The 17,194-nt window shown below is 41.3% G+C and overlaps 1 protein-coding gene across 9 annotated transcripts in view; it reads left to right on the top strand.

Moving 5' to 3' along the window:
• Positions 1-8,222: 8,222 nt before the first annotated feature.
• Positions 8,223-17,194, top strand: part of LOC121542130 (dachshund homolog 2-like) — a 183,069-nt gene continuing 174,097 nt past the window's right edge. For all 9 annotated transcript variants that reach the window (XM_041851617.2, XM_041851615.2, XM_041851613.2 and 6 more), the window contains exon 1: positions 8,223-8,858. In XM_041851617.2, the coding sequence (XP_041707551.1) occupies positions 8,386-8,858 (473 nt within the window). In that variant the 5' untranslated portion in view covers positions 8,223-8,385. The remainder of the gene's footprint in view (positions 8,859-17,194) is intronic.

Raw genomic sequence — 17,194 nt, 5'->3', positions numbered from 1 at the left:
CTTTGTCCTCCAAACACGACAAGTTGAGTTTTTACCAAAAAGTTCTATTTTGGTTTCATCTGACCATATGACATTCTCCCAATCCTCTTCTGGATCATCCAAATGCACTCTAGCAAACTTCAGACTGGCCTGGACATGTACTGGCTTAAGCAGGGGGACACGTCTGGTACTGCAGGATTTGAGTCTCTGGCGGCGTAGTGTGTTACTGATGGTAGGCTTTGTTACTTTGGTACTTTGGTCCCAGCTCTCTGCAGGTCATTCACTAGGTCCCCCCGTGTGGTTCTGGGATTTTTGCTCACCGTTCTTGTGATCATTTTGACCCCACGAGGTGAGATCTTGCGTGGAGCCCCAGATCGAGAGAGATTATCAGTGGTCTTGTATGTCTTCCATTTCCTAATAATTGCTCCCACAGTTGATTTCTTCAAACCAAGCTGCTTACCTATTGCAGATTCAGTCTTCCCAGCCTGGTGCAGGTCTACAATTTTGTTTCTGGTGTCCTTTGACAGCTCTTTGGTCTTGGCCATAGTAGAGTTTGGAGTGTGACTGTTTGAGGTTGTGGACAGGTGTCTTTTATACTGATAACAAGTTCAAACAGGTGCCATTAATACAGGTAACGAGTGGAGGACAGAGGAGCCTCTTAAAGAAGAAGTTACAGGTCTGTGAGAGACAGAAATCTTACTTGTTTGTAGGTGACCAAATACTTATTTTCCACCATAATTTGCAAATAAATTCATTAAAAATCCTACAATGTGATTTTCTGGAAAAAAAATGCTCAATTTGTCTGTCATAGTTGACGTGTACCTATGATGAAAATTACAGGCCTCTCTCATCTTTTTAAGTGGGAGAACTTGCACAATTGGTGGCTGACTAAATACTTTTTTTCCCCACTGTATATATATATATATATATATATATATACACACAGTACCATTCAAAAGTTTGGACACTTCTACTAATTCAAGGGTTTTTCTTTATTTTTACTATTATCTACATTATAGAATAATAGCGAAGACATCATAAATATGAAGTAACACATATGGAATCATGTAGTAACCAAAAAAGTGTTAAACAGTTTTATATTTGAGATTTTTCAAATAGCTACCCTTTGCCTTGATGACAGCTTTGCACACTCTTGGCATTCTCTCAACCAGCTTCACCTGGAATGCTTTTCCAACAGTCTTGAAGGAGTTCCCACATATGCTGAGCACTTGTTGGCTGCTTTTCCTTCACTCTGCCGCCCGACTCATCCCAAACCATCTCAATTGGTTTGAGGTCGGGGATTGTGGAGGCCAGGTCATCTCCTGCAGCACTCCATCACTCTCCCTCCTTCTTGGTAAAATAGCCCTTACACAGCCTGGAGGTGTGTTGGGTCATTGTCCTGTTGAAAAACAAATGATAGTCCCACTAAGCCCAAACCAGATGGGATGGTGTATCGCTGCAGAATGCTTTGGTAGCCATGCTGGTTAAGTGTGCCTTGAATTCTAAATAAATCACAGACAGTGTCACCAGCAAAGTACCCCCACACCATAACACCACCTCCTCCGTGCTTTACGGTGGGAACTACACATGCAGAGATCATCTGTTCACCCACACCGCGTCTCACAAAGACACGGCGGTTGGAACCAAAAATCTCAAATTTGGACTCCAGACCTAAGGACACATTTCCACTGGTCTAATGTCCATTGCTCATGTTTCTTGGCACAAGCAGGTCTCTTCTTCTTATTGGTGTCATTTAGTAGGGGTTTCTTTGCAGCAATTCGACCATGAAGGCCTGATTTACACAGTCCTGTATGAACAGTTGATGTTGAGATGTGTCTGTGACTTGAACTCTGTGAAGCATTTATTTGGGCTGCAATTTCTGAGGCTGGTAACTATAATGAACTTATCCTCTGCAGCAGAGGTAGCTCTGGGTCTTCCATTCCTGTGGCGGTCCTCATGACAGCCAGTTTCATCATAGCGCTTGATGGTTTTTGCGACTGCACTTTAAGAAACGTTCAAAGTTCTTGAAATGTTCCGTATTGACTGACCTTCATGTCTTAAAGTAATGATGGATTGTCGTTTCTCTTTGCTTATTTGAGCTGTTCTTGCCATAATATGGACTTGCCATAATACCCCCCACACCTTGTCACAACACAACTGATTGGCTCAAACGCAATAAGAAGGAAAGAAATTCCACAAATTAACTTTTAAGGAGGCACACCTGTTAATTGAAATGCATTCCAGGTGACTACCCCATGAAGCTGGTTGAGAGAATGCCAAGAGTGGGCAAAGCTTTTTTTTTTTTGGGTTACTACATGATTCCATATGTGTTATTTCATAGTTTTGATGTCTTCACTATTATTCTACAATGTAAAAAATAGCAAAAATAAAGAACAACATTTGAATGAGTAGGTCTGTCCAAACCTTTGACTGTTAGTGTATATATATACTTTTAAAAAAAAAGAATTATACACCTTATGGAACAGTGGGGACTGTGAAAGTACAGAGACAAATACACACACATGGTCAAATGTAATGTCATGTTTTAAATTGTATATAACTGCCTTAATATTGCTGGACCCCAGTAAGAGTAGCTGCTGCCTTGGCAACAGCTAATGGGGAGCCATAATTAATACAAATACAAGGCTTTGGGCTGTAGTCACCAAGCAGAGAAGGGTTCTAGAGAATACTGAGGCTTACTCATTAGGTAGTGTTTGCAGCTATATCTGTTGTTTGCTGGGCCAGTCTATGCAGACAGGTGTTTATTGGTTTGAGAGGAATCATCAATTGATCATCACCGGTCTCCTTTTTAAAATCTCATATACTCTTAAAACAGCCCTGACAGATGGCTGAAAACAAGCATGTTTTCCCCCCTTTTTTCTGTATTATATCTAAACCGCAGTGTTGAAGCTTTTAACAAGAGTGTTTGTCTCAGTTTCTGTGATGCAGAGGTGTTTTGGTGTCACTTGCTTACTCTCAGGGGATATGCTTATTTTTTAATCCAAAGAAAATGAAAAGAAAAACCTGTGCGGATTGAAATGGTTGGAGTAGTTTCATCCTTTGCCATTTAGGGGTATGTTCATAGGTGGATTTCCTGGCTGTCTTACAAAAGACCATCAATGCAGCAAGCACTGCCTTGCTTTCTGAGAAAATCAAGAACTCTTTATCTTTCAAGTACACACACCTTTCGCTGTTCACTTCTATGGGTTCCGCTTCCTTTGATTGTTGCATCAGAGAACTGTTAGAGATATAGCTAACTCTTTATCATGGCTCATGCATTTTAAAGAGTGCCTGATTGGCTGTGTTTCATTCTAGCAGTGGATTATTTGGAGGGGAGGGGGTGTGAAGGTTTCTCAGGCCATTCCTCCTCCTGTTCCTTCTACTTGAATGGATATGATATGGAGCCATGAAGTTAACCAGAGCAGTGCAACCTGGCAGGTGTTGAGGGTGCTGTGAATAGTGATACAGTCAATGAAAGCGACTTGGATTCCAAGTTCTCTCAGAACTGGACAGACAACCAAGTGGAATCATATGATTAAGGGCTGTAGTTATACTAAAATAAAATAAAATGTAACCAGTATTCCAAGGGCTTATTCAAAGATTTGGCTTGAATTCTATCAGTTATAATATAGATTACCTTTTTTTCTCTTTTCAACTCGGGGAAAACATGGGGGAAACAACTTTCAATTAATACATCAAATTAACACATAGAAAGAGATCTATACATGTAATTACAATGTTTATTAAAAATATTGCATGCCAAAGTAGTTTTGACAGGTATTCCTGCTCATTGATTCTGTTGTAGACCAAACCGCATCCCAAGGAAGAGAAAAGAGTGACGGTCTTACTTCAGGGATCAGTCACCCTTAATTTGGCAGCGAGCATAGAGGAAGTGTCATTAAATCATCAATGTGGACTCTCTTCAAAAAATAAGCATGGCACCCACACTCAAGTAACAAGCTTGTCTTTTTTAAAGTAGAAGTGATATTTTATTTAAATGAAGAGTCCATCAACTTTTGTCACACGTCACAGCCCAAATGGATTACTTGATGTATATGTAACATTTAATCCAGCAAGAGACAATAAAGTGTAATGAATTTATAACACTGTAATGGGCATGAATATCTATCACAAGTGACAGTAAAGTTAGGAAAACATTCAATTACAATCACCAGTAATTTATTGTTGTTATTGATTTGTGCTATGCTTGCATTAATGACAACATTTCATTATTCTGAAGGGAGATGGTGTTCTGCATCTGGCCTCACTGCAATATTTCACATTACAATAACTCTGAAGAGAAAGATGCAAAATTGAGATGAGGCAGCCATACTCTCTCTCTCTCTCTCTCTCTCTCTCTCTCTCTCTCTCTCTCTCTCTCTCTCTCTCTCTCTCTCTCTCTCTCTCTCTCTCTTCTCTCTCTCTCTCTCTCTCTCTCTCTCTCTCTCTCTCTCTCTCTCTCTCTCTCTCTCTCTCTCTCTCTCTCTCTCTCTCTCTCTCTCTCTCTCTCTCTCTCTCTCTCTCTCTCGCCCTCTCTCTCTCTCTCTCTCTCTCTCTCTCTCTCTCTCTCTCTCTCTCTCTCTCTCTCTCTCTCTCTCTCTCTCTCTCTCTCTCTCTCTCTCTCTCTCTCTCTCTCTCTCTCTCTCTCTCTCTCTCTCTCTCTCCCTCTCTCTCTCTCTCTCTCTCTCTCTCTCTCTCTCTCTCTCTCTCTCTCTCTCTCTCTCTCTCTCTCTCTCTCTCTCTCTCTCCTCTCTCTCTCTCTCTCTCTCTCTCTCTCTCTCTCTCTCTCTCTCTCTCTCTCTCTCTCTCTCTCTCTCTCTCTCTCCTTTATTCCATTCCCCCTCACCGTGTCCTGTCTTTCACACAACCACCTTCAGTCTACAGTCTGCATGATGCATAAATGATGATGGCAAGCATACAGGAATGGATGTACTCTTCTTACGGCAACAAAGTACAAGTATCATCCACTGAAGGAACTTTAGGAATTTATGATTTTTTCACATTAATTACAGTTTATTGTCAGTGTAGTAACATTGCATTTAGCAATACAAAATTTAGCAAAACTAATCCTATGTAAATTTTTGCAATGTCAAAGAATGTATAACAAAATTTGGCAAAATACAACAATTATTCAGAAAACTTATTTCAGCGACATCATCATTGGATCAATAATCGAAGAGCAATATGAAGGTTATGGAATTAAGATGGTCCACAAAATATTAAGCACAAAATATTCAAACAAATTATTAATGACCTCCTAATTGCCCCAACCCTCTTTTTGTTATAGTCACAAAAATGCAGGACTCTATAGTTTTGTATCAAACAACGTCCAAATACAATAAAATGTAGGATTAAATGTGTTGACAGAATGACAATTGATATAAGAATATATTTTCTTTCAATTGATATCACCAGGCTGTTCAGTGTAAGAACTACTGAAAATCTGAAAACAGGAAAATAAGTGTTCTTCAACCAGTTTGAGAAACTGTCCTTAAAAAGAGGAGATTACTCTGTACAATGTTCCCATGAAGCAGTCCATCACTGTGTGATGAGAGGGTGGGAGGGCATCATTATAGACATTTACCTTATGAGGAATGAGTTGTCGCTTTGTGTAGAGAGGGAGACATTCAGCCGCTGCTGGGGGAGGGGTTGAGGCTGGAGGTGGTAGCTTTGCCAGCTGGCTATGCTAATCAGGCAATCATTAAGATTAAATAGAAGATGAAGGAGCAAGTTGCAATTGAAACCCAGGTAAAATATGTATCTAATTTCCAGATTGCCACCTAGCTTTTTAATTTAACCAGGTACTTGCAAAAAACTTTTTTAACAAAGATGAAGATTTTCATTTGAAATAGTGTCATCTGCCTGAGAATGCTGGCAGGTGTGCAATTGCGTTAATTATTTCTAACATGTTCCGTATTAGTGAGGTCCAACAAAAATACTTTTACAGTAACCTAATATGAAACAAACAGGTCAGCATGGTCTCTGGTGATGATTATCGAGGTGAGGTGGCAATGAAAGGAAATGTGTGGCAGAGGACAACTGATTCATGTTCATCCACATAACGGATAGCCAGACGTTGCCTGTGTCTGCAAAACCACCAAGTTAACCTTTGACTCTTTTGGCTCTTGTAGAAGTGATTTAAATGACCTATTGTCATTTGACAAGGAAGTGTTTGTCCTACCACATGTAGTCTGTGTTGGGTTCAAACACAAATACAATGTATTGGTCTATCCAGCTCTGTTAAATAACCTAATTGTTCTCCCCTTTAACAATCTGAATAATCGTTTTGACCAGGGCACTATAAAGTAATAATTGTCTTGCTTTATGCAATATCAGCCCTCCTCCTCTGGTTTGTAGCGGTCTTGTCGATAACCTGTGTAGTTAACGCAGCCTAGACAGGGCAGGCCTGCAGTGACGGCCTCTGGAGAGGCGCCTGTGTGCTACTGTTATCAGAATGTGATCACTGTTTGAAACCACACTGGGGCTCAATAGGGAAAGATATATACATGGAAAGTGACAGTGTGAAATGCATTACTGGTGCTAGAGTTAACACCTCCCAGGCTGTCAAACCGCTAAATATTAGATTATTGATATGTGAGCAAATGCTTAAAAAAAAAAAAAAAAAAAAAAATTTGACCAAAGTTGTCATTGACTGTGTCAAATTGATGAAATACATTAACATGAACATGCATGTGAATTTGTCAATTTGTCCATTTCTCTGCATGGGAGTTTATGTATTTTGAGTTTAGTACCACAGATTAGAGGTCTTCACAGGTCTGGGTGGACCCTATCTACCCGGGTCTGAAATTTTAACTCGTCCCTCGTGTCTGAGTCGGGTCCTGTTTGATTGTCATCGGGTCTCTGGTCTATTTAACTACAGCTGATAGACCCGAGTGGACCCGAATGTACCCGACCACAGCTCTGCATAGCCTATAGCATATTTATATACCTAATAAGGTAAATGTATTGATTTATAAAAGGCCTAGCCAACATATAAAGACCTATTCGTTAACCAGAAGAGCAACTTGGCTGATAAACATGTTTTTTTTAGTCACTCAGGTCCAATCGGGTCTGGTCTAGACCCGGACATGTTAGGGTATGGGTCGGGTCTAGGTCGAGTTGTCCTCGGTTCCATTCGGGTTCGGGTCTGATTTTTCTCAGGTCCCTTCGAGTCCGGGTCCCCATTTTTGGGGGGTTTATGATCAGGTCCATTCGGGTTCGGTCTGATAATTGTCTTCGGGTCCAGGTCCAACCATTTGGATCCGTGAAGACCTCTACCACAGATGTGTTACCTTGAAACTTTTTTTTATTTTTTAACCTTTAAACTTTCTGAGTAATTGTGAGTAACCAGAATAGGTTTTCAACCAGAACTATGTACTGCATGTATGTCTCTGTTTTCAACCAGCAGGCAATCCCAAACATAATTACTACCTCTCAGAGCTCATGTTATTGGCCTTGGTATGCGTATTATAGTAGCAGGGGTAACCCACAATAACAATATCAACAGCTAGTATTACAATAATTGTAATCCAAATGGCTATAAAACTAATTCTAATAATGATCCTAATAATATATCAGATTCTCTATCAGTTACAGAGGTACCTTACTCTGGAATTCTTATCTTCACATTGCCAAACCTAATCATCCATCAATAACTTCAAGCAAAGACTAGGGGCCTGATGAACCAAACTACCCAATAATCCCCTCCATGTAGCCTAACTCTCTCACTCACACACATAATAAAACATGTTTTTTCTTGTATACTGAGTACATCATATACAATTATAATTAATATGCTGTTTAACTGATTGAACAAACTTTTTTTTTTTACTTATATTTGTGGTGTTGTTTTCATATAATCCCGTTTGAGCTTCCAACCTCACCTGCACACTTTTTTTATCTGTACTGTTTTGTCGTTCACTTATTTTCTTTGGTGCGAATAAATAAAACCTAAAACCTAAAAACGTAATAATATTTTATTAGGCTATAGGCCTAATGCAATGGATCTACATGTATTATAATGCAATAACAAACTTGACATGTTTTATTATGTGTATTATTCTCCAGTAGCGGAGTAGCTGTCAACAGAAACCCGCCCCTCTAACTAGGAGCCCTGCCAATCATGCTTAAAGGGCCAATAGGATGCTCGAGCGTAAGCTGATACGCTCCTCGTTGGTGGTGGAAGCTGCCACTCCAGTTCTCAGTGGGCTGGCTAATTGAAGCTGAATCGGATGGTACTCATTCTAGCCACCGCACTTGTGAGATAGGTACTTGCCCATTGCCTATTATCCGACGGGAGCGACAGTGCATGTGAAACGTCAAGAGAAAAGATAGAGTGATCGAGAAGAAGAAAAAAAACGTAAAGGGTGAGACAGAGAGTGTGGAAAGGAAGAAACTTGAGAAACTATGGCCGTATCAGCAACTCCGCCGGTGCTTTCCCCAACCTCTACTCCGGGGTCTGGCAGTTTATTTCGCTCTGATCCGCTGTATACAAGCCCAGCCGAGTCCCCGAGACTGACAAGCAGCATGATCAACTCTTTCATCAGCGGAGGAGGCGGTGGAAATGGAAACGGCACAAGCGGCAATAACGAGTGCAAAATGGTTGAGGTGCACGGGGTCAGGGTAGCCTCGTTCAACGTGGACAGTCAAGAACTAATCTGCCTGCCGCAGGTTTTCGACCTCTTCCTGAAACATCTGGTCGGAGGGCTGCACACCGTCTACACCAAGCTGAAGCGGCTGGATATATGCCCAGTCGTGTGCACCGTGGAACAGGTCCGAGTTCTGCGGGGGCTTGGGGCTATTCAGCCTGGGGTGAATCGCTGCAAACTCATCACCCGCAAGGACTTCGAAGCCCTGTACAACGACTGCACCAACGCCAGGTTAGTTGCATGTTTCCTTCTCTTCATGTCCCAAATGCCCTAATCACGCCGATACCCCAAAAGCAGAGCAGTGAACAGAGAGGGGGCAATGAACTTAAAGTTGTCAACAAACTTTTTTTTTGTAGATGTACCAATTGAAGTTCATCAAAATGTGTAGCAAACGCTGCATTAGGCTATACTGTGTCTTTCAGCACAGTTACCAGTGCTGAAATAAATAATACAAGCATGAGTAAAATGATGGTTAGGCTACTATATTATTAATAAACATTAAAGCGTTGTGGACAGTTAGTTCAATGATTGACAACGTCTGTACCCCCCTCACTGTTTCTCTGAAACACACACACACTGGCGCGCACTCGCTCTATCTAAATATAGGCTACAATTGTTCCATATCCATTTTATAGACAGCAATGTATGAGGGAAGTAGTTGAGTTATTCATAACTTGTACCCGCTACACACACACCTATAAGCAATCCCCCCCTATAGCTGCAGCTCGTGGTTTCATCGTTTATCAAAGCTCTAGATCGTTTTTCCACATTCAAAACAATCTTTTGCAAAGAGCAAAATAACTTTTAATTATATAGCCCCTCTTCTAATTCTGTAGATTTTAGCCTATTGATTCGGCTACATTATAGGAATAATGCATGTTCTTTTCACTGTAGAATATTCTGCTGTCGAACCAGTGTACTTTTCTCACTTTGACGTTCACCCTATTGACCTTCAACGTGGTGCAACACACTTTTCCTATAAAGCCTAATTAATAGTCAGATCATAACAAAATCATAAACAAGACAATAGTAAGTCTGCTGCATGATTGTTCATTTAGAATGCTTATTAGGACTTTCAGTAAGAAGAATTGTGTTCATATGGTTTGTTAATAAAGCATGTCTCGCTATTAACCATTATGCCATTCAGGCATCATTCAGGAGCAATAGAGCAGTTTGTGTTAAATGAAGTTCAGTTCCTTCATTTAAGTTCCTCAAATCTACCTGACTGTAATTTGATATAAATCCCATAAATCTATATCATTGCAATGAGCAGGCAAATATGTAAGTCCACCTCTCTGTTGCTAAATGACTAAATTAAACGGACCTTTGTGTCTCTATATAGAATCCATTAGATTCTACCAGCGAGAAAATATAATTAAAAGTAAGGATGAGAGAAGTTTTAGATGTGGATTTCACTTAAGGAGGCTAAACTTGTGGGCATTTGATTGCATTATTTCAGCCACTGAATAATAAATATATATTTCTGTGCCAGTTAAAGCAGTACAAACCACGTAAATATTTTTACTTATTTTGAGGAATGCCACTGGGCATTCCTCAAACGTCTATTCCACGTTGGTTCAACGTAATTTCATTAAAATGACTTGGAAACAACGTTGATTCAACCAGTGTGTGCCCAGTGGGATCTCTCCTCTCTCTTTCCCCTCAAATTGATCTTCAACCCATGCACCGTGCTGGCTGTGCGGCTGCAGATGTTGCTTGTGTGTTTAATAAATCAATGAGACAGATCTGAATGAATCACCTCGGATGGATTCTCTGCTCGGTTTGATGTCCAGATGTTATTCTTAGCTTGTTATCATGACAGATGCATTAGTGTTCCCATACAATGTCAGCTGAGGAAAATAACTCTAAACAGACCAGTGCCCTCTTTCCCCAAGACCTTTAGCATTCCAAACCTCATATATATTTTTTGCCTCATTGTGTAGTTGTACATAATTGCAACTTTTCTTTTCTAGCAGCACCCCCGGCTACATCGACAATAAGCCATGCTGATTATGCACCACAAAAGAGGAGGCTGGTAATTCAATACAAAGACAGGATTTTCACGTGAAAATAAACATAACAAAAAGTTATCTTGAATAAAAGATGGACCCACTAATGCGCATCAGGGTTGCTGTTTTATCATTTTGATTAAGACAAGGCATGGATGATGATTATAAATGGACATTTAATGAAGAAATATATAATAATAATAATGATGATAATGATGATAATGATTATTATAATAATAATAATTGTGAAAGCAAAACAAAAATCTATTTGTAGAAAAGTTTTCATTTTGTGTGTCCCACTGTCACAACACACACACTGAAGTTATTCACTCCGAAAATCACAGCTTATAAGACCTTATAAAACATTTGATTTTCTGACCACATAATTGAATTTCCTCGTAATTAATTATGCGTCAAAAAAATGTAAAATACTTTAGCATAATTTATGCAAAACTTTTTGGGCTTATTTTCTATTTCGCAAATTGCCAAACATTTTTCATATAGCATCTTGACCATCTATGTGAAATTAAATATGTTTTCCATTTCTGATGCGTTAACGGATCATGCATGTGTTGTTAAACTGAGTCTGACATATTTTGATGGGAGTGGTGTATTGATTACAGTGGACAGTTGTCCAATAGGAGTATGCCTAAGGCTGTCTATTGACTTTTTTTTATTTTTTTTATTTTAGTTAACTTGCATTATAAGACATTTCAAAGGTTTCAGTATTCAGTCTTTCACTTTATACTGCATTCAAGTGAACTAAAATAAATATTTGCAAAAAAGTTACAAGATTTTAAAACGTCTGTCTTACCCATACCTGATATAATATTCAATTAAACATCCAGTTGTCAGAAAGGGGTTCAAGATTATTGTATCTCTTGGTGGTGAGTTTGGGGCGTAAATGGCAAGGGAGCGCATGGAGAGGATACAACGATGCATAAAATATGTCCTCAACACGAGCTACACTACTCTTGTGACACACACACACACACACACACACACACACACACACACACACACACACACACACACACACACACACACACACACACACACACACACACACTTTCAATTGGAGATAATCTGCTTTGGGGTTATGTTTGGGGAGGAATATTGATTATATTTTACAGAGTGATCACTGAGAGAGAGAGAGGGTGAAGCAGAGGCATGGTGGGAGAGCGAGGGAGGCAGGAAGTAGTTAGTATGTCCAGATGGTCAGTTTGGGCAAGATTTGGTCATTAACCTTTTAGCACCCCCCCTCCCCGACCTTACAATCCCTGGATCTATTGTTAGGTTTGACTTTGATCTGTTGCACTTGTCAAATCTACCCAACGAGAGAGAGATTCTATTTTTGGATTAGAAGTTAACTGGTTAATAATACATAATACACTGCAGTGTTGAAGGTTATAGTGTAGGCTATGTGCTGCTCTCTTCACAAAGATTGCAGCCACTAATGGGTACTGAAATTGCCTCAGATGGCAAGAGAATTGAATTTGCACCTCGGTCTCCATGCTTTACAGCTCACCTGCCTTCGCGCGCCCATCGGAGCGCTGTTTTTATTGTCAGATTTAAACATCATCCACCATCCCACCACCAGATGGTTGTAACTAATTAGTGCAAACAGGCCTATCCCTCCTCCTGCCCCCCTTTTATTTGGCGAAGGGACGGAAGAGAAAGATGGAGAGGGAGGGAATGAAAATGTGTGCATATCACTTCATGGACGCAGTGCATATCCCTTCATGGACGCAGTGCATATCCCTTCATGGACGCAGTGCATATCCCTTCATGGACGCAGTGCATATCCCTTCATGGACGCAGTGCATATCCCTTCATGGACGCAGTGCATATCCCTTCATGGACGCAGTGCATATCCCTTCATGGACGCAGTGCATATCCCTTCATGGACGCAGTGCATATCCCTTCATGGACGCAGTGCATATCCCTTCATGGACGCAGTGCATATCCCTTCATGGACACAGTGCATATCCCTTCATGGACACAGTGCATATCCCTTCATGGACGCAGTGCATATCCCTTCATGGACGCAGTGCATATCCCTTCATGGACGCAGTGCATATCCCTTCATGGACGCAGTGCATATCCCTTCATGGACGCAGTGCATATCCCTTCATGGACGCAGTGCATATCCCTTCATGGACGCAGTGCATATCCCTTCATGGACACAGTGCATATCCCTTCATGGACGCAGTGCATATCCCTTCATGGACGCAGTGCATATCCCTTCATGGACGCAGTGCATATCCCTTCATGGACGCAGTGCATATCCCTTCATGGACACAGTGCATATCCCTTCATGGACGCAGTGCATATCCCTTCATGGACGCAGTGCATATCCCTTCATGGACGCAGTGCATATCCCTTCATGGACGCAGTGCATATCCCTTCATGGACGCAGTGCATATCCCTTCATGGACACAGTGCATATCCCTTCATGGACACAGTGCATATCCCTTCATGGACACAGTGCATATCCCTTCATGGACGTAGGAAGCCTGTAAACGGGAATAGGGGATAGAGTCATCGGGAAATCTAAACATCTCAACAAAACCTTTAGCACTGACACGGCCAATTTGAAAATGGGAAAATGTCCAAATCAGCAAACAGAGGCAGCACTTAGGGCTCCTTTTATGATATCTCAGCTCGCAATTGATCTCCAGGTTTTTATTGCATTCATTATTTATTAAAAAGAATTTGCAAGCTAAACAGAACGCTAACCTAGTTTGCACTTGGGGACTGCACTTAGGAAATGTAATGGAAATTACATTAGAGATGAACATCTGTGCTGTTTTTCCACTCTCCTCGTGTTTCTTCCCTCAAAGGTGTATTGGATTAGCCATTTAACCATTCACCGAATGCAGATGACCGTGAGAGACAAATGATAGCTGCTGACTAAGGAGAGCAGAGAGGTCTTGGAGATAGCTGCTGACTAAGGAGAGCAGATAGGTCTTTAAACATTAGTCTTCTAAACGAGATGTAACAGGTTCCTTGAGGCTCAGTGAGGCATAACCCCCATCACCCCTAATCAGACATTTTGGTTAGAAATCAATGAAAAGTGAACTTTAATCATAATTAATGATAACCTTGTCAGTTTTTTAGAAAGCCAAACGGAATGAGCTTCTTCTTTCCTTATTTTAAGTCATTCATCTAGAAAGGCTTGCTTTAATTCCCTGGGATGCCCGGAGGCATGATCTAACATCGCATAACAAGACTATGCAGTTTAAACATTAAACATCGCAGCTGCGCATTTTAACACCACTTAAGGTTTCCTAATATTTTTTTCCAGATTTTCTGCTTGATGATAATCTGTGTGGCTAAAAGTGAGGTTATGGAAATGTTTTGTCAGATCTGTAGTGACTGGGTACATTGGCCAAACCACTGTCCTTTCCTTTGCTTGTGTTTGTGTGGTGAATCAGGACATGATTCCTTGTCCTGTGGCCTCCACAGAGTGTCCTAAACTGCATGTTGATAGAGAATACCCCAGTGATGTCTGGGTGAAATCAGAGGCACATGGAATTGATGACTGAAGTACAGTATCTGCTACTGTAACAGGTTCATGTTTTGCCGTGTGTGTAGAGGTGCCATTGGTTGTCATTGTGTGTTGGCCAGTCTAACTGGCCCATATGGACAGCTCCCCGCCTGTAGCCTAGCCCTGGGCAGCGGGACCCCCGGTCGAGCACGCCACCCAAGACACACCCCTGCCTCCTCTAATCTCCTCAATCAGCAGGGAGAGTGTCACTCTAGAACCACCACCGCTCCTTAATGTCAGCCATAAATTATACACTGGCTTCTTCTTCAGCTTGATGTTATTACATATCGGCTCCCACTGACCTTTTCTACTTTAAATAATAAATGAACCCCTGCTTGATGTGAAGAGTCGCACCAAGCTCTGTCAAAGCTCTGGAGAGATCAGCCTCATGAAATAGTGAAGGAGTGTTTTTGTTTTTCTGTTTAGATGGCATTAAGCATGGCCCCCTGTGCATGGCTCTCTCCCGCTCATGCATGCATGTATCTTTGTGTGTTCATGGATGTTTTTCAGTGTGAGTCGTTCCATGTCATGACACCCACCATCTCAGATTGTTCTGAAATCGTTTATGTAGTTAGAAACAGGTGAGATTGGCATTCCTGAAACATTACTTTGTTGAAATGTAATTTGATCTCAGTGAAATTAAGCTAATTGATTGCACCCAAGTTGGCCATTCAAATGTATAGGATTCAGATAATATTCAATAAATATAGTACACAACATCCAATTTGGACCAAACTTCTTCCTGCCAATGAGTAAGACATGAGGAATCCCCCAAAAAATGGTCAAAAGCCACCCACAGATCCCCAACACCCCATGCCATTCCAACCCCGACAACCGGTATACAGTATTAGTTCTCTATGTTTGACAAGTAGTTTGAAGCTGCGTCTTGGAGTATTGCTTCACCATAGTATGTAATGTATTCCCACTGAATCTGTTAATAGTTTTTTCCCTTGTTTAGAGAAATTAGTCATTGAAGTCACTTGCATTATTTACCATAAATAGTGTGAAAGTACCAGGTTTTACCACTAGATGCTGCTGTTCCTGCTATACCGCCACACTCTTTTATCAATTTTGCTGGTCTCTTGTGTTTATTAAATAGATCAAAACATTTCCTTTTTAACTTTGGTTATAAAACCAACATATTTGGCTCGTGATGAAAATACATTGTGTGGTCATCTTCACAATTGAGGCCAGTCCTCCATGAAAGCAATACCGTTATTACTTCTTTTAAACTTAATCTGTGTCCAAGAAACAGACCCCTTGTGGGTGGATTATTCCCTTCAAAAAAGGTCTGGATTAGTTACTGTTAAACCATTCCTGGTGAACAAGCAACCCCTTTGTCTACAGCAGTTCTAATTGCTTCAATGGTAAAAGTCCCAAACATACACTGTATACACTGAGTATACCAAACCTTATTTTGTAATGGTATTGGGTTCTATAAGGGTTGTCACAACATTTTAGTCCCTAGCTAGCCCATTTCTCCATCAAAGTTTTGGGCTTGTAGGAAAAGTCTTCATATTAGAATTACACCATAGGGGATTGCCCTCTCAGAGAGCTGCCACTTGTTGGAGAGTTGGGTTGAAGCATTAGGTTGCTAAGAGAAGGACAAACTGAATTGCTTTCATGGAGGACTGACTTGAATTGTGAGGATGACCACACAATTTATATTCATAATGAGCCAAATCTATGGGTTTTGTAAACAAAGGAAATGCTGTGATCTATTTAATAAAAACAAGACAGCATCAAAATGGATAAAAGTGTGTGGCTTTATGGTAAATAATGCAAGCACATTTCTCTGAACAGGGGGAAAAACACATCTCCAGATTCACAGGGAATATTCACACATCTTCATACTACTTGTCAAACATAGAGAACTGATACTGTATACTGGTTGTTGGGGTGGGATTGACATGGGGTGTGGGGGGTCCGTGGGTGGCTTTTGACTATTTTGGGGGGATTTGTTGTGTCTTACTCATTGGTAGGAAGTAGTTTGGTCAAAATCGGATGTTGCGCACTATGTTTATTGAATATTCTATCGATTAAAATTGCCAATTTGTGTGCAATCAATACGTTTAATTTCTCAGAGATCAAATTATATTTCAACAAAAAAATGTTGCAGGAATGCTAATCTTATCTGTTACTAACTACAGAAATGATTTCAGAAAATCTGAGATGGTGGGTGTCGAAATCCTCTTTCTGGTACTTTTTTGTGGTGGAATGACCTGTGTGTATTTGTTTGTGTGAGTGTGTGTGTCTGTTGGTGTTTCAATGCCTGACTGTGGGCTCTGAGTGTTTTGTTTCCGACTGACAGCCAGCCAGCGGCCTGGTCAGGCTGCGATGGTGTCAGTCAGCTGCCCGGTACGGGCTACGGTGGTGTCAGTCAGCTGCCCGGTGCGGGCTACGGTGGTGTCAGTCAGCTGCCCGGTACGGGCTATGGTGGTGTCAGTCAGCTGCCCGGTGCAGGCTACCTTGGTGTCAGTCAGCTGCCCGGTACGGGCTACGGTGGTGTCAGTCAGCTGCCCGGTGCGGGCTACGGTGGTGTCAGTCAGCTGCCCGGTACGGGCTACGGTGGTGTCAGTCAGCTGCCCGGTGCGGGCTACGGTGGTGTCAGTCAGCTGCCCGGTGCGGGCTACAGTGGTGTCAGTCAGCTGCCCGGTACGGGCTATGGTGGTGTCAGTCAGCTGCCCGGTACGGGCTACGGTGGTGTCAGTCAGCTGCCCGGTGCGGGCTACGGTGGTGTCAGTCAGCTGCCCGGTGCGGGCTGCAGTGTACTGTGCCTAACGAGCCTGCTGTTACTGCAGCGTCATGCAGAACACACACATTAGTCCTGATAAGAGGAAAAATGTATTCACTGTGTAATGGTTTGGCTGCAGGCTTCCTTGTAGTCCCCTATTTGACTAATGTACAGTAATAGTAGTAGTACAATTATTCAGTTTAAAGATAAGTTGTGTATGTGAAGATATGCTTAAACTCTCTGGCACCCATTTTAATGAGTATTCTTTTTTTTA

The sequence above is a fragment of the Coregonus clupeaformis genome, chromosome 27 (assembly GCF_020615455.1).
Source record: "Coregonus clupeaformis isolate EN_2021a chromosome 27, ASM2061545v1, whole genome shotgun sequence".
In the NCBI taxonomy this organism is placed as follows: Eukaryota; Metazoa; Chordata; class Actinopteri; order Salmoniformes; family Salmonidae; genus Coregonus; species Coregonus clupeaformis.
Note: the sequence above shows the minus strand (reverse complement) of the source record. Positions and strands in the feature narration are given on the sequence as shown.